We start from the raw sequence: 23,733 nt of genomic DNA on the forward strand, positions 1-23,733 counted from the left end.
GTGAAGGAGTTAAAGGAACCAACTTTAAACAGCTATGGGGGCCAGTTTTAAAGTGAATCTGTTGCTGTGCCCCACATGGTTGTTCTACATCATTATGGTAATGATTACCATTGACCTCTACTTTTTTTTGACAAGTTCACAGTAACCGAGATTTCATCTTCATGAACAATCCTTAATAGATCACACAGATTTTTATGAATGCTTAATCTTTTAGTTCAGTATGTTATTATTGATTATTTAAGAACTCCTCCACCACTCAACTTTTACTAATGATATTTACATTTCTCAAATTGCTACCTACTGTATAAACATGTAGCACTTGGATGACCTTACTCAAGAGAAATCAGTATTATTACAGTGGCCATGGAAAAACTTTTTCTTCTTTTCTCCTCATTTTCATTGTTTCTCTTATACAATTTCCATAATAAAGATGCATAGTGAATGTTGCAGACTTTCCTTTCACCATAATCAGTATCTTGCCATAAAAAGATTTTACAATTAGTTATGAACATTCCCATGAGCTAAGATATCAAGGCTACAGACAATATAAAAGTCTCATTAAAGCAGAACACAACAGGAACAGTAAATTGGAAAAAAGTGAACAGCACAGATGAATATAATCTATTTGTAACATTTCTTAGTATGTGTTTTTTCAGTATATGGAGAAACATGGTTCAGCCAGTGACAAGTAGCTCCACGGTGACAAGCACTTTGTTACAATTACCAGGGAAAAATGATATGTGCTAGTTAGTTATCAGAAAGAAATACACAAAAAAACAGCTACATCTTTTCTGTTGCTAAGGAAAAGGTCAATGGTCTTTTCACACCTGTATCTTCTGTAAATTACACTTAACAATGCACTTACTGTTGCTGGAGAGGCGCGGGTTGTGTGACTGACAGAATGGCCTGAGTTTTCCATGGAGTTTCCAATTAGGTAAGTTCCACCAGAGCTGCTAATAATTTGTCCTCCAGAGACCCCCATCTGAATTGCTCCAGTGCCCACCATGTTGTGAGATGAGACCACGGTGGTCACTTGTGCAGATCCACCCTGGGTGTCAAAGTAACTTCCCCCTGTGTTCTGGCTGTACATCTGAGTTTCTGTGTAAGGGTATGTTGTTGTCCGGCTTGAGGAAAAAAAAGAACAAACATAAATCATTACATTGAACTTAGTGATGTACCGTATTAATAATATACAATGTTGCTAGCTTTTAAGTCAATTAATTTCACATTCTTTGGTGCTATTTAATTTTTGCATTCTAAAATACAAAATGTCACCCAGGAATTTATTTGAGCAGGGGTTTGACTTGGACGGCTTCATGATCAAACAAAAAAATAAAAAAAATTTACTTAAAAATTCTCCAAATGAAGGGCTGTGTTGATCACAATTCAAGCCAGTAGCTTATTCACAACATCCTCTTTGTATCTGAATGTACTCAATTATCCAAATAAGTTGTATCATATTCAATACAATTTAACACTGGCTTGTACATTATTAAATAAGAAAGCTTTATTCTGCAAGCAAGAGAAAAATGGAAGTCCCTGAACCATAATTAACTCCTCTTGTGAATGATAATTGAAAACCATAAATAAGTTGCTCTCCGTTTCATTATTACATTATAAATGACATCCCCTGTTAATTTTCATGACCTCAAGCGCAGTTATGAGTTCTGCTCTGCAATGTGATAGAAAAAGCATGTGCGCACAAAGCCACTGACAAGTCTTTATTCTCTACTGGATGATGATGAGGAATAGGTCATCTCTATATTTTGATACATGCTTCTTTGCAACCTGTAGCTAGAGAGTGTAAGTACAACCGTTATATTCATGGCAGTTATGCACAAACACATAAAGAGCTGTGTGCGCAGCTGTACATGATTCATGTGCATGATGTATCTCGCTGGTCCTTGGAACATTACTAAATTAGCTGAACATCTGCCACCCAAAGCCAGATTTAACAAAGTCATGTTTTGTCATGCATATACAAGCCACACAGAGCCAGAATGGAAGTCACCTGCTCTAAGAATTCCCATAATTGAACATATCAGGTTACCTAATGCACCAATGCATCCTAAAACCCTAGACATTACTATTAATGCTCTACTCTTTAAAGATTCTTTTTTTTTCTCTTGAACAAGAAATCACTATATTATGCAACCGTTGTCCTTAATTCCAGAATAAGCCAACACTGCCCATACTGTAATGTTTTATTTTTATTTAGATCAAATTATTATGTGCAGGTAAATGAAAAGGACAATCACCTTACTACTCAGTTATGCTACTTAGTTATGCTATAGTAGGTTATGCTCAGTGGCGGAACTACCGCCATAGCGACCCACGCGGGCGCTATGGGGCCCGCAGCCGAGTGGGGCCCGGTGAGGATGAAGAGCCCCGCCATGCCGTTCCGCCCGCTCCACTCCCCCTGCATTTAATGTGTGAGTGACATAAATTTGTAAGCCTTGCCGCCGCGCAGTCCTGTGGAGGAAGAGGAGGCGGCGCTGGGAGGTTGTCACAAACTCGATCATCCAATTGTTTGGTCAGTAGGTGGTGTGCTCCCCCTCCCCTGGCTCCTCCCCTTCCCCCGCGCTCTGCGAATCTCCTACCAAGTGCCATGTGCAGAGCGCGGGTAATGCTGAGCAGCTCCTTGACTCCAGGATGGACGCCCGTAGTGGGGAAGACCTGCCAGAGCAACGCGATTATCGGCGAGCCAGTCTCGAGGTACTGTGCATCATCGGTCCGCTGCCCGACACTGACAGCATCCGATTCCCGTGACGTCACTCCCTGAACAAGGGCGCCCGAACATCCCTTCTACCAGCTGCCTGTGATGACCTCACACACAGCCCTAATGCTGTGGTGCCACCTACTGTCTCCTGTCATCATCATGCTTCTCGTCATCCCCCTGTTCCTGGCATCCCAGTGGGATGACGAGGAGCACGATGATCCCACCACCCTACCTCTGAGGCCTGTCATACATATTATCACCCCTGTCATCTCCATCCCCCCGTCACCTCCCTACCACCCACCCCTGTCATCTCCATCCTCCCCGTCACCTCCCTACCACCCACCCCTGTCATCTCCATCCTCCCCGTCACCCACCCCTGTCATCTCCATCCCCCCGTCACCTCCCTACCACCCACCCCTGTCATCTCCATCCTCCCCGTCACCTCCCTACCACCCACCCCTGTCATCTCCATCCTCCCCGTCACCTCCCTACCACCCACCCGTCATCTCCATCCTCCCCGTCACCTCCCTACCACCCACCCCTGTCATCTCCATCCTCCCCGTCATCTTCCTACCACCCACCCCTGTCATCTCCATCCTCCCTTTCATTTTCCTGCACCCACCCCTGTCATCTCCATCCTCCCTGTCAGCTTCCTACCACCCACCCCTGTCATCTCCATCCTCCCTGTCAGCTTCCTGCACCCACCCCTGTCATCTCCATCCTCCCTGTCAGCTTCCTGCACCCACCCCTGTCATTTTCATCCTCCTTGTCAGCTTCCTACCACCCACCCCTGTCATTTTCATCCTCCTTGTCAGCTTCCTACCACCCACCCCTGTCATTTCCATCCTCCCTGTCAGCTTCCTGCCACCCACCCCTGTCATCTCCATCCTCCCTGTCAGCTTCCTGCCACCCACCTCTGTCATCTCCATCCTCCCTGTCAGCTTCCTGCACCCACCCCTGTCATCTCCATCCTCCCTGTCAGCTTCCTACCACCCACCCCTGTCATCTCCATCCTCCCTGTCAGCTTCCTGCACCCACCCCTGTCATCTCCATCCTCCCTGTCAGCTTCCTACCACCCACCCCTGTCATCTCCATCCTCCCTGTCAGCTTCCTACCACCGACCCCTGTCATCTCCATCCTCCCTGTCAGCTTCCTACCACCCACCCCTGTCATCTCTGATGTACAGAGAGCCACTAGAGGGCAGTCAGCCAATAGAGGGCAGTGATACTTTGTCTAAAACTCCTCAGCACCAATCCAGTTTCGTTTTACACACAGTAATCACACCTCCTTGATTAGTGACCACCGTGAGAAATCTCCCAGTACTGTGGTGATCAGGAAACAGACAACCAGGAAGTGTCCAGAACAGAGAGGATTTACAGCAACATCAATGCAAAAACGAACAATGAGGACATGAAACCAGGACTGCAGTAAGGTAAAGGAAGCTATTTAGCTAAAAAAAAAAATTTCTTTAGTGACCCTTTAAGGCTGGGTTCACACCTGTGCAAATTAAATACAGGTTTCCCCGCATTCAATTTGCATTACAGGAGATTGTGACCGGCTCTCTATGGAGCCTGTTCACATATCTCCGTTGCGGCTGCAGAGCCGCTTGCACAGGCTTGGCTCCATATCAGGGCTGAATTCAGGCAAATATTCGGCCCTGATTCGTCCCTGAAATGGAGAACAGGGAGGCACCGGACCCATACTGCAAGCCGCATCCGTCGGAGGTGTGAACCCAGCCTAAAAGTCAACTTCATTAAAGAAAACAATATTTAAATTTTGTATGGGCTGTCTTAGAAAGAGTAGACCCTGCACCTTTCTTGCAGAAGCCAGTTGCAAAATTTCTCCACAGTTTTTCACTCTGCTGCCTTCCTAAGGTTAAAGGGTTATACAGTTACATAGTTGGATTAAAAACTGTATTGCTTCCAAAAAAGAAAAATTGCTAAACTTGCAGTGAATTCAAATGAAAGTAAAATAAAACAGATACATTTGGTACAATTTGCAGGAACTGGAACAAAAATCCTTCTCGATCCCCCAAAGCAATCTGATACCTCCATGCTTTGTCCCACAATTAGTAGTGATTTTTATTTCATATACTTGAGAACACATCTTGGAAAGATAATAAAAAAGAGCGCCCAGTATCCAGTAGATGTGAGTTTGAAAAGACATTTTATTTAAAGTAGCAACAAATGAATAAAATCAATCATGCATTTCGGGGGAAACCAGACTCCCGCCTTCTTCAGGACTGTTTGACAAACAAAAGGGTACACAAGAACAGATCTATAGATCAGTATAAATATGTAAAAATGGAAAGGTAGCAGCTGCAAACATAATTTTCATAACTGTAGGCAGAAAAAAATTCTTATAAAACTTAAATCCCATAAACTAAAATAATGTCCTATGAGAGCTGTATGGAAAGGATATATGCATATGTCTAACTATAATAATCAGATGGTGTAGGTAAGTATCAATATAGGAACATGTTTCCAAGTGAAATATACAGTACCTCACAAACGTGAGTACACCCCTCACATTTTTGTAAACATTTTATATCTTTTTATGTGACAACACTGAAGAAATTAAACTTTTCTACAATGTAAAGTAGTGAGTGTGCAGCTTGTATAAATGTGTAAATTTGTTGTCCCCTCAAAAAAAAAAAACTCAACACACAGCCATTAATGTCTAAACCGCTGGCAACAAAAGTGAGTACACCCTTAAGTGAAAATGTCCAAATTGGGCCCAATTAGCCATTTTACCTCCCCGATGTCATGTGACTCGTTAGTGTTGCAAGGTCTCAGGTGTCAAATTTAGCATTATTGCTCTCTCTCTCTCATACTGGTCAGGGGAAGTTCAATATGGCACCTCATGGCAAAGAACTTCTCTGAGAATTTGAAAGTCACTCAACATAAAGATAGCATAGGCTATAAGAAAAGTGGCAAGACCCTGAAACTGAGCTGCAGCATGGTGGCCAAGACCATACAGTGGTTTAACAGGACAGGTTTCACTCAGAACAGGCCTTGCCATGGAAGACCAAAGAAGGTGAGTGCATGTGCTCAGCATCATATCCAAAGGTTGTCTTTGGGAAATAGACATATGAGTGCTGCCAGCATTGATGCATAGGTTGAAGGGGTTGGGGGGTCAGCCTGTCAGTGCTCAGACCATACGCCGCACACTGCATCAAACTGGTCTGCATAGCTGTCGTCCCAGAAGGAAGCCTCTTCTAAAGATGATGCACAAAAAAAGCCTGCAAACAGTTTGCTGAAGACAAGCAGACTAGGCCATGGATTACTGAGAACCATGTCCTGTGGTCTGATGAGACCAAGATAAACCTGTTTTGTTCAGATGGTGTCAATTGTGTGTTGGGCGGCAACCAGGTGAGGAGTACAAAGACAAGTGTGTCTTGCCTACAGTCAAGCATGGTGGTGGGAGTATCATGGTCTAGGGCAGCGTGCCGAGTGCTGCCGGCACTGGGGATCTACAGTTAATTGAGAGAACCATTAAATTCCAACATGTACTGTGACATACTGAAGCAGAGCATGATCCCCTCCCTTACAAAGACTGGACCGCAGGGTAGTATTCCAACATAACAACCCCAAACACACCTTCTAGATGACCACTGCCTTGCGAAAGAAGCTGAGGGTAAAGGTGATGGACTGGCCAAGCAAGTTCCCAGACCTAAACCTTATGGAGCATCTGTGGGGTACACAGAAAGGTGGAGGAGTGCAAGGTCTCTAACATCCTCCAGCTCCGTGATGTCGTCATTAAGAAATAGAAGAGGACTCCAGTGGCAACCTGTGAAGCTCTGGTGAACTCCATGTCTAAGAGGCATTGCTGGAAAATAAAAGAGTGGCCACACAAAATATTTACATTTACATTTTGGCCCGAATTTGGACATTTTTACTTGGGGTGTACTCATTTTTGTTGCCAGCGGTTTAGACATTAATGGCTGTGTGTTGAGTTATTTTGAGGGGAGCGCAAATTTACACTGTTATACAAGCTGTGCACTCCCTACTTTACATTGTAGTAAAGTATAATTTCTTCAGTGTTGTCACATGAAAAGATATAACAAAATATTTACAAAAATGTGAGGGGTGTTCTCACTTTTGTGAGAAACTGTATATAGAAATTATAAACAGTAAAAAACATATATAAATATAATAAGAAAAAAACAGACATCAAGATAGAATGAAGTAAATTGCGGACTGGCATTCTAAATGCTTAATCTCTAAAGTGAGTACCAGTCCACTGAGTGGACTGGTTGAATAGATGCAGTGCAGGCAATCTTTTCTAATTTCTGAGAATCGCGTTGACACTTGGTTGCACTCCTTTCAGTTCTACCACATATTTTAGGTGATCTGATGCCCAAAAATGCATTGTAATTTCAAGATGAGTTTTTACCAATGTGCCATTTAGTGGCAACATTGTCTATTTCTCAAGCCTACACCTCCATGTCTTGTAATAGAAGAAGGTATCTAGCTTGATCTAAGGCTGCAGATTGGCTTTATATAATGTTATTACTAGTGGTGCAACAGATCGTCATTGATCCGTGATCCGCACAGATCAACGACTTCGGATCGGCACACACGTGATCCGGGGCGTGCCGTGGGAATGCAGAGCAGAGCAGAGTGGTAAAACACACATTGAAATTGTCTCCGCTCTGCTCGCACACAGCCCGCCTGCTCCTAACCACGCTGTGATAGACAGAATGCGGGTCCAATGCTGGGATGTGTTCTGTCTATCACAGCGTGGGGTTAGGAGGAGGCAGGGCTGTGTGCGAGCAGCGTGGAGACAGTTTCAACATACGGGCGGTGAGTTGCTTTTTACCAGAACATGTGTGCAGCTATCCGTCCTCCCCTCTTCCCCCCCCCCCCCCACACACACATACCTCTCTCGGCTGGCTCTGTCTTTGGGACTCTGTCTCCCCCCCCTCCTCCCCCCGGCTGCCGAGTCTCCTGTCCCTGCCGCCAATCCACACAGTAAGAGGGGTGAGCTGTGCTCTTCCCATCTCAGCTGTGACAGGAGTTCTAGCACAGTGCTAGGACTCCTGTTTTTGGAGGTGACAGGGTCAAAGAATCTGTCACCTCCAATTGCTATCACACAGGAAATTTTCTCCTGTGTGATAGCAATAAAGTTAAGTGTAAAAAAAATAAGAAATATTAATTAAATTAATAAAATAAGTAATTAAATAGTATAGTATATAAAGAATACGAAAAATAATATTAAAAATAAGAAAACTATACAAAAATAAAAACAGTAAAATGACAAGCTGCAAAAAAAAGTGATAAAGTAATAAAAAAAAAATAAAAAAAAAAAATTTGAACTAACCGTGCCGCCCCTGCCATCCAATTGCTATTCTCCGTTGATTGGGGGGGGTTGGTGGGGAGGGGGTGCATTGCGGAACCTGGCCTTGGGGCGGCAGGGAAAGGAAATCTGGCCCTGCTGGCCACCCTCTCACTTCCTCCGCCCTGGCGAGGCTGCAATTGGGCGCACAGTGAGGCGGCAATTTGGGGGAAAATGAGGCGGCAATTGGGGCACAGTGAGGCGGCAATTGGGGGCACAGTGAGGTGGAAATTGGGGGCACAGTGAGGCGGAAATTTGGGGCACAGTAAGGCTGCAAGTTTTTTTTTTTGCTGATCTGAAAAATTATCCGATCCGTGACTCTGATCCGAGGAACGATCCGAACCGTGATTTTTTTGATCCGTTGCACCCCTAGTTATTACAATTATGATCTAACAGAACACTCATGTTCTTCTCTATAACCTCTATCACTCAATCACCCAGTATCAACAACCCCCCCCAACAGATTTTATAATATATGCATGGTTTTGGCCTGGAGTTGAATGATGAAATCAGTCTAAACTCTACACTTTAATGTTACTTTATTGCTGTGTCTCTGGAATTGAGAATCTCTCTAGAGCAGACAATAACATCTAATGATTGTAATGGTTAAGGCGTTTGAGCAGTATTGGGTAAGTATATCTAACCAGCTTATTATCAACCACTCAGTACTGAGAGAGCAGTTTTGTCTGCAATGAAACTTTACTGAAAGCACACAACTTGTAGGGGTGTATTTATAAAGAATAATATGCATAGCAATTCACCCAGTGAAATACTGTTATTATGCCATTTCCTTTGCTGGAAGAATGTTTAGGAGTTGAGTTAAAATGCAAAATACCAAATTTGGGTATTTTTCATTGTAACCCAAGCTACACACCTTCTTCTATTACAAGGCATAGAGGTGTAGGCTTGAGAAAAAGACAATGGCCCAGATTCAGTAAGCAATTGCGCCTGCGTAACCATAGTTACGCAGCGCAATTGCTGACTTGCGCCGGCGTAACGAGTTCTCCTGATTCAGAGAACTCGTTACACCGACTGCAGCCTAAAATCTGCGTGGCATAAGGCTCTTATGCCACGCAGATTTTAGGCTGCATTCTTGCGTTGACCGCTAGGGGGCGCTCCCATTGTGGTCAGCGTATAGTATGCAAATTGCATACTTACGCCGATTCACAATGTTGCGCGGGCCCTTCGTACGCAAGTTACGGAGTTTCCGTACGGCGTCTTTAGCGTAAGGCTGCCCCTTCTAATAGTAGGGGCAGCCAATGCTAAAGTATACCCTCCATTCCCGCATCGTGAAATTTGAATTTCACGCCGTTTGCGTAAGTGATACGTGAATGGCGCTGGACGCCATTCACGTTCACTTTGAAGCAAATGACGTCCTTGCGACGTCATTTGCCGCAATGCACGTCGGGAAAGTTTCCCGACGGCGCATGCGCTTTACGATCGGCGCGGGAACGCGCCTAATTTAAATGATTCCCGCCCCCGGCGGGATCATTTACATTACACACGCTTACGCCGGGCAATTTTGCCGGCGCGCCCTCGCAATTTACGGAGCTACTGCTCCGTGAATCGAGGGCAGCGCAAAATATTTGCGGGGGCGCAGGGCAAACTCGTTGCCCTGCGCCTCCGCAAATAGAGCGCAGATATCTTTGAATCCGGGCCAATGTTGCCACCGCAAGTATCAATCAAATTTTCTGTACTTCACTATGCAAATTTCTATGCAATTTTTTTTCTTTTTACAAATACACATTTTAGTTTATCTGGTAGCTCTTCATAATCACATTAATGTAATCTCCTAAATCTGATTGCATTTCATATTAAATACGTATTTGTAACAATTTCATACAAAATGCATTGTATTATTTTATTCGACTTTTCTGCAGCCAGCTTTAGGTTAGGTTTATACTAATGCGGAGCAGGAAACACCACAATCCTCACATGCAAATTGCACTTGCCCTTGCCATCTGCAGTGGGTGTCAGTGGAATCTTAACCACTTAAGCCCCGGACCTTTAGGCAGCTAAATGCCCAGGCCAGGTTTTGCGATTCGGCACTGCGTTGCTTTAAAAGACAATTGCGCGGTCGTGCGACGTGGCTCCCAAACAAAATTGGCGTCCTTTTTTCCCCACAAATAGAGCTTTCTTTTGGTGGTATTTGATCACCTCTGCGGTTTTTATTTTTTGCGCTATAAACAAAAATAGAGCGACAATTTTGAAAAAAATTCAATATTTTTTACTTTTTGCTATAATAAATATCCCCCAAAAACATATATATAAAAAAAAAAATTTCCTCAGTTTAGGGCGATACGTATTCTTCTACCTATTTTTGGTAAAAAAAAATCGCAATAAGCGTTTATCGATTGGTTTGCGCAAAATTTATAGCGTTTACAAAATAGGGGATAGTTTTATTGCATTTTTATAAATAATTTTTTTTTTTACTACCAATGGCGGCGATCAGCGATTTTTTTTTTCGTGACTGCGACATTATGGCGGACAATTCGGACAATTTTGACACATTTTTGGGACCATTGTCATTTTCACAGCAAAAAATGCATTTAAATTGCATTGTTTATTGTGAAAATGACAGTTGCAGTTTGGGAGATAACCACAGGTGGCGCTGTAGGAGTTAGTGTTCACCTAGTGTGTGTTTACAACTGTAGGGGGGTGTGGCTGTAGGACTGACGTCATTGATCGAGTCTCCCTATAAAAGGGATGAGTCGATCGATGCAGCCGCCACAGTGAAGCACGGGGAAGCCGTGTTTACATACGGCTCTCCCCGTTCTTCAGCTCCGGGGAGCGATCGCGACGGAGCGGCTATAAACGAATAGCCGCGCCGTCGTCCCAGATCGCTCCCCGCGGGTATCCGACCGCCGCATGTAGCAGGGGGGTCCCTTTTTCGGACCCCCGACCCGCGGAAAGGCGGGGACGTACCTGTACGCCCATCTGCCTGTACGTGCCATTCTGTGGACGTACATATACATGCGGCGGTCGGGAAGTGGTTAATGACATCCCAAATGCAGTGCTTTTTCTGGCACCGGATCGTATGGTACAAAATTACCATGCGATCCGGTTTCAGTGCAGTTCCAAAAATGCTGCATGCATGTATTTGGTGTGATGCGGTGTGATTTGAACCCAATTCAAAATGAATGTGCTTAAAGTGGAGTTCCATCCAAAAATGGAACTTCCACTTTTCTGAAAACTCCCCCCGACCAGTGTCACATATGGCAGCTTTCAGGGGGGAGGGGGGTGCAGATACCTGTGTAATACAGGTATTTGCACCACTTCCAGGTATCAACTCCCTCAGGAGTCACACCCCTTCGCGTCACCCCCCTGCTGTCTTCTGGGAAACACACTGTTCCCAGGAGAGAGCAGGGGCCAGTGACGGAACGCTGCGCTACTCGCGCATGCGCAGTAGGGAACCGGGACTTGAAGCCGCAAGGCTTTACTTCCCAATTCCCTCACCGAGCATGGCGGCGGCAGCATCCGAGGACCGAGCGATTGCTCATTCTCGTCTGCCGACTTCGCGGGCACGCTGGCCAGGTAAGTGTTAATTTTTTGCAGTATTTGTAGCTGCTGGCTTTTAAAAAAAAAATTGGGGGGTCCTCCACTTGAAATTGTACCACACTGAAACGCATGCAAATTGAACAGGAATGCGTTGTGATTCACATTAGGTCCATAGTGTGAAATGACTCTTAGTCATACTAAAAATATATTCTGATATAATAGAATGCAAACAATAGAAAAGGGTCATTTCTCAATGACTTTCATCTGTGTTTTGGATATGGCCTGGTACTCAAAGGTGAATATTACAATAAAAACAAAAAAAACTTTACAAATTAAAAATAAGACCTGACTGAAAACTTACATTGCTCCATTTGTGTAGACAGCGTCACTTCCTTCAACGTATTGTACCTGTGCTGGGTAGACATGTTGCACCTGCTGAACAGTCTGTACTTGCTGAACCTGAAAGAGTACAACCATATTGTCAATTAAAACCTGGAAAATGTAGTATGTGCCAGTACTTCTTGTTCTTTGAGGCTTTATTATTTAATGTATACCCTTAATTGTAAGTCTGTAATTTAGGTAAATAATTATAACAATTTTCCCCTGTTAAAAACTTGACTAGTTTTAGTAAATCTGTTCCTTAGCAGGGAAAAGTAGTGAAGCTATTTCATAGGGGGAAAAAGTAGTGAAGCTACTCCTAATTCTAAAACAGAGAAAGTGGAAAAAGGTACTCCTTATTATACAGCATGGAATGTAGTGAAGCTCCTTTTTAGCATAAAGCAGAGAAAGTAGTAAAGCTACGTTTTAATGTAAAGCAGGGAAAGTATTAGAGATACTTCTTAGCATATGGCAGGGAAAGTAGTGAAGCTTCTCCTTAGCGTAAGGCAGGGAAAGTACTGACGCTTCTCCTTAGCATAAGGCAGGGAAATTAGTGAAGCTTCTCCTTCGCATAAGGCAGGAAAAGTAGTGTAACTACTCCTTAGTGTACAGCAGAGAACGTAGTGAAGTTACTTCTTAGTGTACAGCAGGGAAAGTAGTGCAGCTACTTCTTAGAAGGAAAAGTAGTGCAGCTACTCCTTAGTATACAATGAGGAAAAAAGTTGCGCTAACTGTAAATATTGTAAACCAGTAGCAGCTAGCACCAACAAAAGACAATATTGTGTACAAAGAATAAAAAAGAAAAAGTGCAGCGCTGAATATTCAGTGAAATGAATCAAAAAATATGGTAAATAATCAAAGTTCAGTGAAAAATCAAAGAAATAAAAAAACACAAAAAAGGGGGACACACCCCCAAATAATGTGACAGGTAAATAACCTGAAAGGCAGCTAGAAAGTGAGATCTAGCTGGATAATGTGTAATGTGAGCACACCGTGATAAGTGAGGGAACACAAAAATAAATGATAATAAGAACCTCAGATGAAGTCCATGTAATTTAAACGTGTAACTCCAAAATGTAAATGTGATAGTCCAAGGTCAAAATGGCCTATACAGTCCAAAGAAATATATATATGCAATGTATTTCCTTTTTAGGAGTTGGTCAGAAGTTCTTTGTGGAAAAGACCAAATGACTGTAAAGGAATGGAAGATGTTGTGATCTTCTCAGGTGTGGAACTCAGATGTTCTTAATAAGCAGTTGGAACCTCATCAGCAATCCATAATGGTATCCAAATAAACAAGTATAAAGATGGGTACTCTTACCGGAAAGTGTGGACATACACGTCAGCGACGGTATGTCAAACACGCATGTACGAGCTCCTAGGCAGCCGTGATGTCAGTGGGGAAGCTGTTTGATGTGCCGGCCTTTAATCCGCCAGGACGGGTCCAATCCAATGAGAGGAGACAGCTCGTGCAGGTGTGGTTCTCAGATGAAAAAGTGTGATATGCAGGCCAAACGTAGAAACCATGTAAGGGAAAACGTACTCACATAGTGCGGTTAATCCCAAAACAAGCCTTTATTAGGCATAGAAAATAAAAGCCAAAATAGACACAAAACTGGATAAAAATATATAAAATAGATAAAAAAGTACAAGCCCAGTGAAAGACGAGTACAAGTGATCACAAGTAAAATATGGCGTAATGAGCAAGTAGCATATGAGCTATGTACCCGACATGTTTCGAGCGGCAGAGCTCTTCAACTGGGGCATAACTCATACAAGTGCCCAACGCCATCTATTTATAACATAAGACTAAGCAATGATGACAGCGTGCCTGCAAACAGCTGAGAGAAGCCAGAGGAATTAGCCAATCACAATCACTGACTTCAGGTACCGCCCACTACTGTCAGCAAAGGACGTAGGATAAGCAATAATGTCAGCGTGTCTGCAAACAGCTGAGAGGAGCCTGGGGAATTAGCCAATCACAATCACTGACTTCAGGTGCCGCCCACTACTGTCAGCAAAGGACGTAGGATAAGCAATGATGTCAGCATGTCTGCAAACAGCTGAGAGGAGCCTGGGGAATTAGCCAATCACAATCACTGACTTCAGGTGCCGCCCACTACTGTCAGCAAAGGACGTAGTAAGTGAACAGCCACCTGTTGGCTGTGGAACATCCGAGTGTCCATTGGTCCCCAGAGCGTGTCCAGGCGGGACATACGTAACGTCATAGCCATCCTCAATACTGCAGCCGGTGCGTCGGTCTACGGCACCTACAACTGCTGCCAATCTGAGGGCTGGGGGCGGTCAGGCTCTTGACATATGCGCAAGCGCAACCACGGTGGACACGAGGGTTCCTACGGAAACCGCAGGGACACTGACGTGTAATATACGCGGTGCGCGTGCGTCCCACCCTGGAACGCAAAAGGGCCAATCACAGGGAAGAGTCAGTGTATTGTAAACACAGGTCAGCGTCGTGATGTCATCACGCTGCGCCCTCACAATGCGTTCCAAGTATTCCAATGACTCGCACATACGAATCAGTGAGGAATATGGACACTGACCTGGAATGCAAGGGGAGTGACATTTAGGAATATTTAGGAATATCCAATAATAGTATAGACAGTGTGTACCGGGCTGTGTGGCATCATTGCTATTGTAAACAAAAAATATACATTGATACATATACAATCAATAAACAAAATACCTGAAAAATAATAATGAATATGCCTGCATATAAAAATAACAATGTTATACTTTGAATACATGTGAGAAATGGAAAAAATGGCCATAGTGATGTGCTTATAAAAAATGCCTAACAAAAAATCCCAAATTAAGGAAAACACAATAAGAGAAGGACACAAACGTCATACAATCACTAGGATTTGCTAATAAAGGCGTTAATATCCCACTCTATATTGAGTCCATGAGGGAAAAAACAGCGAAGCTGGTATATCCAGAACATCTCAAGTTGGGACACGCCTCTGATCTTGGACTCACCCCTCCAATGGGGGGTAAATTTGCCAATGATCTGGAAACTTGTCCCCTCTGGGTTTTTGTGATGATGTTCCAGGTAGTGTTTGGGCACACTGTGATTAGTTTTACCCAATCTGATCCGAGCTATGTGTTCATTTACCCTGATTGAGAACGTACGTATGGTCCTGCCAACGTATTGTTTTTTGCACGGACAAGTAAGCAAATAGACAACATAGCGGGTGTCGCAGGTTACAAAATCCCTCACATGGTAAATACTGGATGTCACTGTAGATGTAAAACTGGTAATCTTTCTGCTGGTAAGCGCGTTTAAAAGACAGACATTGCATCTCCTGCATGCATGGAATCCCTTCATCTCAGGAAAGAAGGATGGTTTGATAGGAGGGTCTGATACGTTAGGGGCAAGCTTATTCCTGAGTGCCATGGCCCCCCTAAATACAACTCCAGGTCTATCAGGGAGTACTGGGCCCAAAAGGGAGTCGCTTTTCAAAACGTTCCAATGCTGATTGAGTATGCTTTTGATACGTTTATGCTGGACAGAATACTGAGTAGTAAATGCCCATTTGAATTTTGTATCAGGGGGACGTTTTGGTTTCTCTACAGTAAGGGAATCTCTATCGATCTTGCGAACACGCTCAATATCCTCATCCACTTTTCCCGGTGAGTACCCCTTCTCAACAAATTTGGCCTTGAGGGATTCTGCTTGTATGACAAAATCAGAGGCGTTTGTACAATTCCTTCTAATGCGGAGCAACTGGCTGAAAGGTATAGATTTCAGCCAAGAACTGTAATGACAGCTGTCCGTGGGAATGTACCCGTTTCTGTCTGTTGGCTTAAAAAATGTTCTAGTAACCAACTGATTATTGTCCACTGAAATCTCAAGGTCGAGAAAATGTATAAGGGTGTGGCTGAGATCATAAGTGAGGATAATGCCCATCTCGTTGTCATTTAAAGTGACCATAAAGGCATGGGGATGAAGAATCTCTCCATGACTTTATGGTCACTTTAAATGACAACGAGATGGGCATTATCCTCACCTATGATCTCAGCCACACCCTTATACATTTTCTCGACCTTGAGATTTCAGTGGACAATAATCAGTTGGTTACTAGAACATTTTTTAAGCCAACAGACAGAAACGGGTACATTCCCACGGACAGCTGTCATTACAGTTCTTGGCTGAAATCTATACCTTTCAGCCAGTTGCTCCGCATTAGAAGGAATTGTACAAACGCCTCTGATTTTGTCATACAAGCAGAATCCCTCAAGGCCAAATTTGTTGAGAAGGGGTACTCACCGGGAAAAGTGGATGAGGATATTGAGCGTGTTCGCAAGATCGATAGAGATTCCCTTACTGTAGAGAAACCAAAACGTCCCCCTGATACAAAATTCAAATGGGCATTTACTACTCAGTATTCTGTCCAGCATAAACGTATCAAAAGCATACTCAATCAGCATTGGAACGTTTTGAAAAGCGACTCCCTTTTGGGCCCAGTACTCCCTGATAGACCTGGAGTTGTATTTAGGGGGGCCATGGCACTCAGGAATAAGCTTGCCCCTAACGTATCAGACCCTCCTATCAAACCATCCTTCTTTCCTGAGATGAAGGGATTCCATGCATGCAGGAGATGCAATGTCTGTCTTTTAAACGCGCTTACCAGCAGAAAGATTACCAGTTTTACATCTACAGTGACATCCAGTATTTACCATGTGAGGGATTTTGTAACCTGCGACACCCGCTATGTTGTCTATTTGCTTACTTGTCCGTGCAAAAAACAATACGTTGGCAGGACCATACGTACGTTCTCAATCAGGGTAAATGAACACATAGCTCGGATCAGATTGGGTAAAACTAATCACAGTGTGCCCAAACACTACCTGGAACATCATCACAAAAACCCAGAGGGGACAAGTTTCCAGATCATTGGCAAATTTACCCCCCATTGGAGGGGTGAGTCCAAGATCAGAGGCGTGTCCCAACTTGAGATGTTCTGGATATACCAGCTTCGCTGTTTTTTCCCTCATGGACTCAATATAGAGTGGGATATTAACGCCTTTATTAGCAAATCCTAGTGATTGTATGACGTTTGTGTCCTTCTCTTATTGTGTTTTCCTTAATTTGGGATTTTTTGTTAGGCATTTTTTATAAGCACATCACTATGGCCATTTTTTCCATTTCTCACATGTATTCAAAGTATAACATTGTTATTTTTATATGCAGGCATATTCATTATTATTTTTCAGGTATTTTGTTTATTGATTGTATATGTATCAATGTATATTTTTTGTTTACAATAGCAATGATGCCACACAGCCCGGTACACACTGTCTATACTATTATTGGATATTCCTAAATATTCCTAAATGTCACTCCCCTTGCATTCCAGGTCAGTGTCCATATTCCTCACTGATTCGTATGTGCGAGTCATTGGAATACTTGGAACGCATTGTGAGGGCGCAGCGTGATGACATCACGACGCTGACCTGTGTTTACAATACACTGACTCTTCCCTGTGATTGGCCCTTTTGCGTTCCAGGGTGGGACGCACGCGCACCGCGTATATTACACGTCAGTGTCCCTGCGGTTTCCGTAGGAACCCTCGTGTCCACCGTGGTTGCGCTTGCGCATATGTCAAGAGCCTGACCGCCCCCAGCCCTCAGATTGGCAGCAGTTGTAGGTGCCGTAGACCGACGCACCGGCTGCAGTATTGAGGATGGCTATGACGTTACGTATGTCCCGCCTGGACACGCTCTGGGGACCAATGGACACTCGGATGTTCCACAGCCAACAGGTGGCTGTTCACTTACTACGTCCTTTGCTGACAGTAGTGGGCGGCACCTGAAGTCAGTGATTGTGATTGGCTAATTCCCCAGGCTCCTCTCAGCTGTTTGCAGACATGCTGACATCATTGCTTATCCTACGTCCTTTGCTGACAGTAGTGGGCGGCACCTGAAGTCAGTGATTGTGATTGGCTAATTCCCCAGGCTCCTCTCAGCTGTTTGCAGACACGCTGACATTATTGCTTATCCTACGTCCTTTGCTGACAGTAGTGGGCGGTACCTGAAGTCAGTGATTGTGATTGGCTAATTCCTCTGGCTTCTCTCAGCTGTTTGCAGGCACGCTGTCATCATTGCTTAGTCTTATGTTATAAATAGATGGCGTTGGGCACTTATATGAGTTATGCCCCAGTTGAAGAGCTCTGCCGCTCGAAACATGTCGGGTACATAGCTCATATGCTACTTGCTCATTACGCCATATTTTACTTGTGATCACTTGTACTCGTCTTTCACTGGGCTTGTACTTTTTTATCTATTTTATATATTTTTATCCAGTTTTGTGTCTATTTTGGCTTTTATTTTCTATGCCTAATAAAGGCTTGTTTTGGGATTAACCGCACTATGCGAGTACGTTTTCCCTTACATGGTTTCTACGTTTGGCCTGCATATCACACTTTTTCATCTGAGAACCACACCTGCACGAGCTGTCTCCTCTCATTGGATTGGACCCGTCCTGGCGGATTAAAGGCCGGCACATCAAACAGCTTCCCCACTGACATCACGGCTGCCTAGGAGCTCGTACATGCGTGTTTGACATACCGTCGCTGACGTGTATGTCCACACTTTCCGGTAAGAGTACCCATCTTTATACTTGTTTATTTGGATACCATTATGGATTGCTGATGAGGTTCCAACTGCTTATTAAGAACATCTGAGTTCCACACCTGAGAAGATCACAACATCTTCCATTCCTTTACAGTCATTTGGTCTTTTCCACAAAGAACTTCTGACCAACTCCTAAAAAGGAAATACATTGCATATATATATTTCTTTGGACTGTATAGGCCATTTTGACCTTGGACTATCACATTTACATTTTGGAGTTACACGTTTAAATTACATGGACTTCATCTGAGGTTCTTATTATCATTTATTTTTGTGTTCCCTCACTTATCACGGTGTGCTCACATTACACATTATCCAGCTAGATCTCACTTTCTAGCTGCCTTTCAGGTTATTTACCTGTCACATTATTTGGGGGTGTGTCCCCCTTTTTTGTGTTTTTTTATTTCTTTGATTTTTCACTGAACTTTGATTATTTACCATATTTTTTGATTCATTTCACTGAATATTCAGCGCTGCACTTTTTCTTTTTTACTCCTTAGTATACAGCAAGGAAAGAAGTAAAGGGACTCCTTAATGTAAAGCATGGAAAGTAGTGAAGATTCTCCTTAAAGGAAAGCAGGGAAAGTAGTAGAGATACTTCTTAACATAAGGCAGGGGAAGTAGTGAAGCTTCTCCTTAGTGTAAGGCAGGGAAAGTAGTGAAGCTTCTCCTTAGTGTAAGGCAGGGAAGTAGTGAAGCTTCTACTTAGCACAAGACAGGAAAAATAGTGAAACTACTCCTTAGTGTAGTAGTGAAGCTACTCCTTAATGTAAAGGAGGGAAAGTAGTGAAGCTTCTTCTTAGCATGAGGCAGGAGAAATAGTGAAACTACTCCTTAGTGTACAGCAAGGAAAGTAGTGAAGATACTCCTTAACAAAGCAGGGAAATTAGTGAAGCTTCTCTTTAGCATAAGGAAGGGGAAAGTAGCATAACTACTCCTTAGTGTACAGCAGGGAAAGAAGTGAAGACACTCCTTAGTGTACAGCAGGGAAAGTACTAAACTGACTTCTTAACAGGGTAAGTAGTAAAGCTACTTCTTAGATGGAAACGTAACGCACCTACTCTTTAATATACAGCAAGGGAAGCAGTGAAGTTTCATCTTAGCAGGGGAAAGTAGTAAAGCTATTCCTTAGCTTACAGCAGGGAAAATAATGAAGCTGCATCTCAGCAAGAAAAGTATTGAAACCACTGTTTTGCATAATGCAAGCAGTAGTAGTACCCTTTACCATTAGGCAGGGAAAGTGGTGTAGTTACTCCAGAGCTTTAACTATACTGATTTCATATAGTCCTATTTCTTTTCAACTAGGAATGCTAATACAGGTAACATCACTGCTATGAATAAAGCTGAAAGTAATATGTGCAAGTTCAAACCAAGGTTTGTGGAAAGGCTATAGTTTTAGGTAGCAGAATGTGATTTTTTTAATTTTATATCATCACTTTCCTTTCAAACATAAGCTTGAATATGCTTATTTGCATAACAGGCTGAGTAATTTTAAATACCTGGGGCCAGATTCACGTAGCGCAGCGGATCTATAGATCCGCTCGTTCTACGTGAATTAAGATCCGCTCCCGCAAGTTTAGGAGGCAAGTGGCTAATTCACAAACCACTTACCTCCAAACTTGCGACGGCGGATCCTAAATCCCCCGGCGGAATTCAAATTCCGTGGCTAGGGAAGTGTACTATTTAAATCAGGCGCGTTCCCGCGCCGATTTAAATGCGCATGCGCCGTCCGGGGAATTTCCCAGCGTGCATTGCTCCCACTGATGTCGCTAGGACGTGAGTGGTTGCGACGCTTACGTAAACGACGTCCATCCGTATTCTAGAACGACTTACGCAAACGACGTTAAAAAATTTAAATTCGACGTGGGAACGTCGGCTATACTTAACATTGGCTGCGCCTGATGAAAGCAGGGGTAAGTATACGACGGGTACGCCGCTACGTAAATGTCGTAAGAAGACTGCGTCGGGTCCGCGTACGTTCGTGAATTTGCGTATCTCGCTGATTTACATATTATTTATCGTAAATCAGCGCCATTTTTAAATCGAAAAAAAAGATCCGACAGTGTAACACAGTGTAACACTGTCAGATCTTAGCCCTATCTATGCGTATCTGATTCTATGAATCAGGCGCATAGATAGGACCAGTTTACGTCAGAGATACGATGGTGTATCTGTAGATACACCGTCGTATCTCTTTGTGAATCTGGCCCCTGGAGTCCTAACGTAGAACACAGTAAGAATGTGTGTAGATGGACTTTAGGCTTGTGTCAATGGGCAAATGCATCTTGCTTTCCGATGCATTCAGTCTGCATGCAAGATCAATCACAGTTCATTGACAAGTGCATTTAATATGCAGTTGACCTCCCTTTAACCTGAATTCGGATTTTCTATGCTGTATCAACCTGCTTAAAGCTGCTGTTTCATTTCTATTGACTTGTTCAGAAACAGATCCATTCTGACATGAATTAAAGCATGTTGATAAAGGCCCTATAAGTGTTAGGCAGGGAGGAAGTAAGAGAAAACTGTACATCACTATGTTTTGTTTTTAGTATGATACTGACCTGAAACAAGCGAGCAGATCAGAGTTTTGACTCCACTCCAACCAACACTGCTGTATGCTCGTTCCCTGTCAGTAACTTAAAGCGGAGTTCCTCCAGGGCCACAATTGGCACCTTTCAGGGAGGGGGGGGGGAGAGGATACCTGTCTTTGGGTATCCTGTTCCCACTTCCAGGAGTCCTCGTCGCGGCCCATGATGTCACCGCAGGACTCCCTCCTCCTCCCTCTGACGTGGGGCCAGTAAGAGAGAGGAGCGGGGCCTCCGCTTTAAAGTAGCAAAGTAAGTAAGTAAGTAAGTAAGAGCCAGGCAACTAGCATATTCAAAAGGAGGTTCTCAATGGATTCCGGCATTTTTTCCTTAGGGCAGCTTTTCTTTAAAGCGGTTGTATACCTGCTGACACTTTTTTTTTGTACACCTGTAAGGCAAAAGGCATAATGAGCTAGTATGTACCACATACTAGCTCATAATGAAATACTTACCTTAGAACGAGGCGTCGGTATCTTAGCCAGTCTACGTCGAGAGAGATGACATTTTGCCTCGGTGTGTCTTCCGGGTATCGTGGCTCCAGCGCTGTGAGTGGCTGGGGCCCCCCGACGTCGTCACTCCCACGCATGCACGTGGGAGACTTCTTTTCGGCAAGGTCCGGCATCTGTCGGGCTTTCAGCCGAGAATCCCTGATGCGCATGCGCCGCTGAAGTCAGGGGCTCATTGCAAGGGGAATATCTCCTAAATCGTAAAGGTTTAGGAGATATTTTTACCTACAGGTAAGCCTTATTATAGGCTTACCTGTAGGTAAAAGTTCAAAAAATTACTATACACCCACTTTGACTGTTTAGGGGTACGTTACAGTGCTTGAAACTTAAACTTACCAAGAAATGTCTTCAAATGTTTTTAAATTATTAAAATACTCTTACCACTATCACTAAGAATATACAGTAAATAACAATAATGAAAAGTTATCACTTTATTTTGGATAAGCATCAAAAATTATTAATTGGATTGTGAACAGATTACATTTTGTCCCAAGGAAAAAATTGTGAATATAGTAAAGAAAAATAAGCTCAAAAGTCACATATATGGTATATTTGGGCACATAATTCACAAGTTTTTTTTATTTTTTGCTTTACAGCATACCTGTTATTTTAAATTTAATTTAGTAGTAGCAGTATAAGTAGTAGAGTGACAGTTTGGGTTTTAATGTTTGAAAACAAATTCATTATATTTAGCACAGTGAATTGTATTCTTGCGGTTTTCTCGAGCTACACGTACAATACTGCCATCTGCAACAGATTCTTCTGTCTTTGCAATTTACCATGTAAAAGATTCAATCTCTCAAGTACAGTGTGTGAATATATGCTCAGACAAAAACAATACAAAACATGAGTATAGTCAAAGTGAACAATCTTTACAGAAAAAAGGCTAATTGTGTAACTGTTTTTACAAGCAGCACTGCAAGCATTGTCAGCCACAAAGTATAATGCCTTATACACACGATCGGAATTTCCGTTGGGATAAACTCTGACACATTTTTCAGACGGATTCCGTTCAAGCTGTCTTGCATACACACTATCACACCAAATTCCTACTGTCAGGAACGCGGTGACGTACAACACTGCGACGAGCCGAGAAAAATAATGTTCAATGCTTCCGAGCATGCGTCGACTTGATTCTGAGCATGCGTATTTTTTTTCTCCGTCAGAGTTCCATACAGACAAACAGAATTTCCGATAAAAAATGTTTCCGTCGGAAAAAGAGAACATGTTCTCTTTCTAAGTCTGTCGGAATTACCGAAGGAAAAACTCTGATGGGGCACAAACACGATCGGAATATCCGATGAAAAATTCTGTTTGAATTTTTTCATCAGAAATTCCGATCGTGTGTACAAGGCATAAGATTTCCGATGGATTCTCAATGTACATCAAGTTTGCATTACAGAACTGTCCATGCATTTCAATATTTGCATAATTTAAAGTATAGGGCATTTCTAACGAGCACACATTTTGGGTTATTGCAGTGTTTACCTTGAATAAGGCACATGTTTTAAAACTGAGAGCAGGTGGCCTTTTATTGCAAAACAGACTCTGTAGGTCTCTTCTGCATCTACACTAAAAGCTAATTTTCTACCTGCCTTGCAGCAGTTTTCTCCTAGTTGTACACCAAGCTGAGCATGAACAACTCAACTTACAATCACAGCATGCCAATCAAAATGGCTGAGGCCTCCAGACCCAGAATAAGACTGGAAGAGATGTCATCAGCAACAACAAGGGATAGTGCAGATGTAGCATCACTGAAGAAAAATGCAAATATGTTATGCACATAAGCACATTACAATTACAATCTAGGGTCCCTAACTCACATTCGTGCGTACACATATTAGAGCCAATTTACAAAGGAGTCGCCAAGTAACCTACCAGGATGTCTTTGGAGTGTGGGAAGAAAGCAGCGTACCCCGATGAAATCCACCACACAGGCACAGGGAGAACATGCAAATACCAGGCAGGTAGTACTTCAGATGGGATTCGAACATAGAGCACCAAAAAAACTGTTAAAACCTGACAGAGGCTTTAACCTTCCCTCACGCTACTCAAA

General features: G+C 43.2%; 1 protein-coding gene across 1 annotated transcript in view; it reads right to left on the reverse strand.

Moving 5' to 3' along the window:
• RFX3 (regulatory factor X3) overlaps positions 1-23,733 on the reverse strand; it is a 266,612-nt gene that overhangs the window by 112,209 nt on the left and 130,670 nt on the right. Inside the window, exons 3-4 of the mRNA XM_040357345.1 lie at positions 11,916-12,013; positions 866-1,124 (exon numbers count right to left, since the gene is read on the reverse strand). Coding sequence (XP_040213279.1) covers positions 866-1,124; positions 11,916-12,013 — 357 coding nt within the window. The remainder of the gene's footprint in view (positions 1-865; positions 1,125-11,915; positions 12,014-23,733) is intronic.

Source organism: Rana temporaria, chromosome 1 (genome assembly GCF_905171775.1).
Source record: "Rana temporaria chromosome 1, aRanTem1.1, whole genome shotgun sequence".
Classification (NCBI taxonomy): Eukaryota; Metazoa; Chordata; class Amphibia; order Anura; family Ranidae; genus Rana; species Rana temporaria.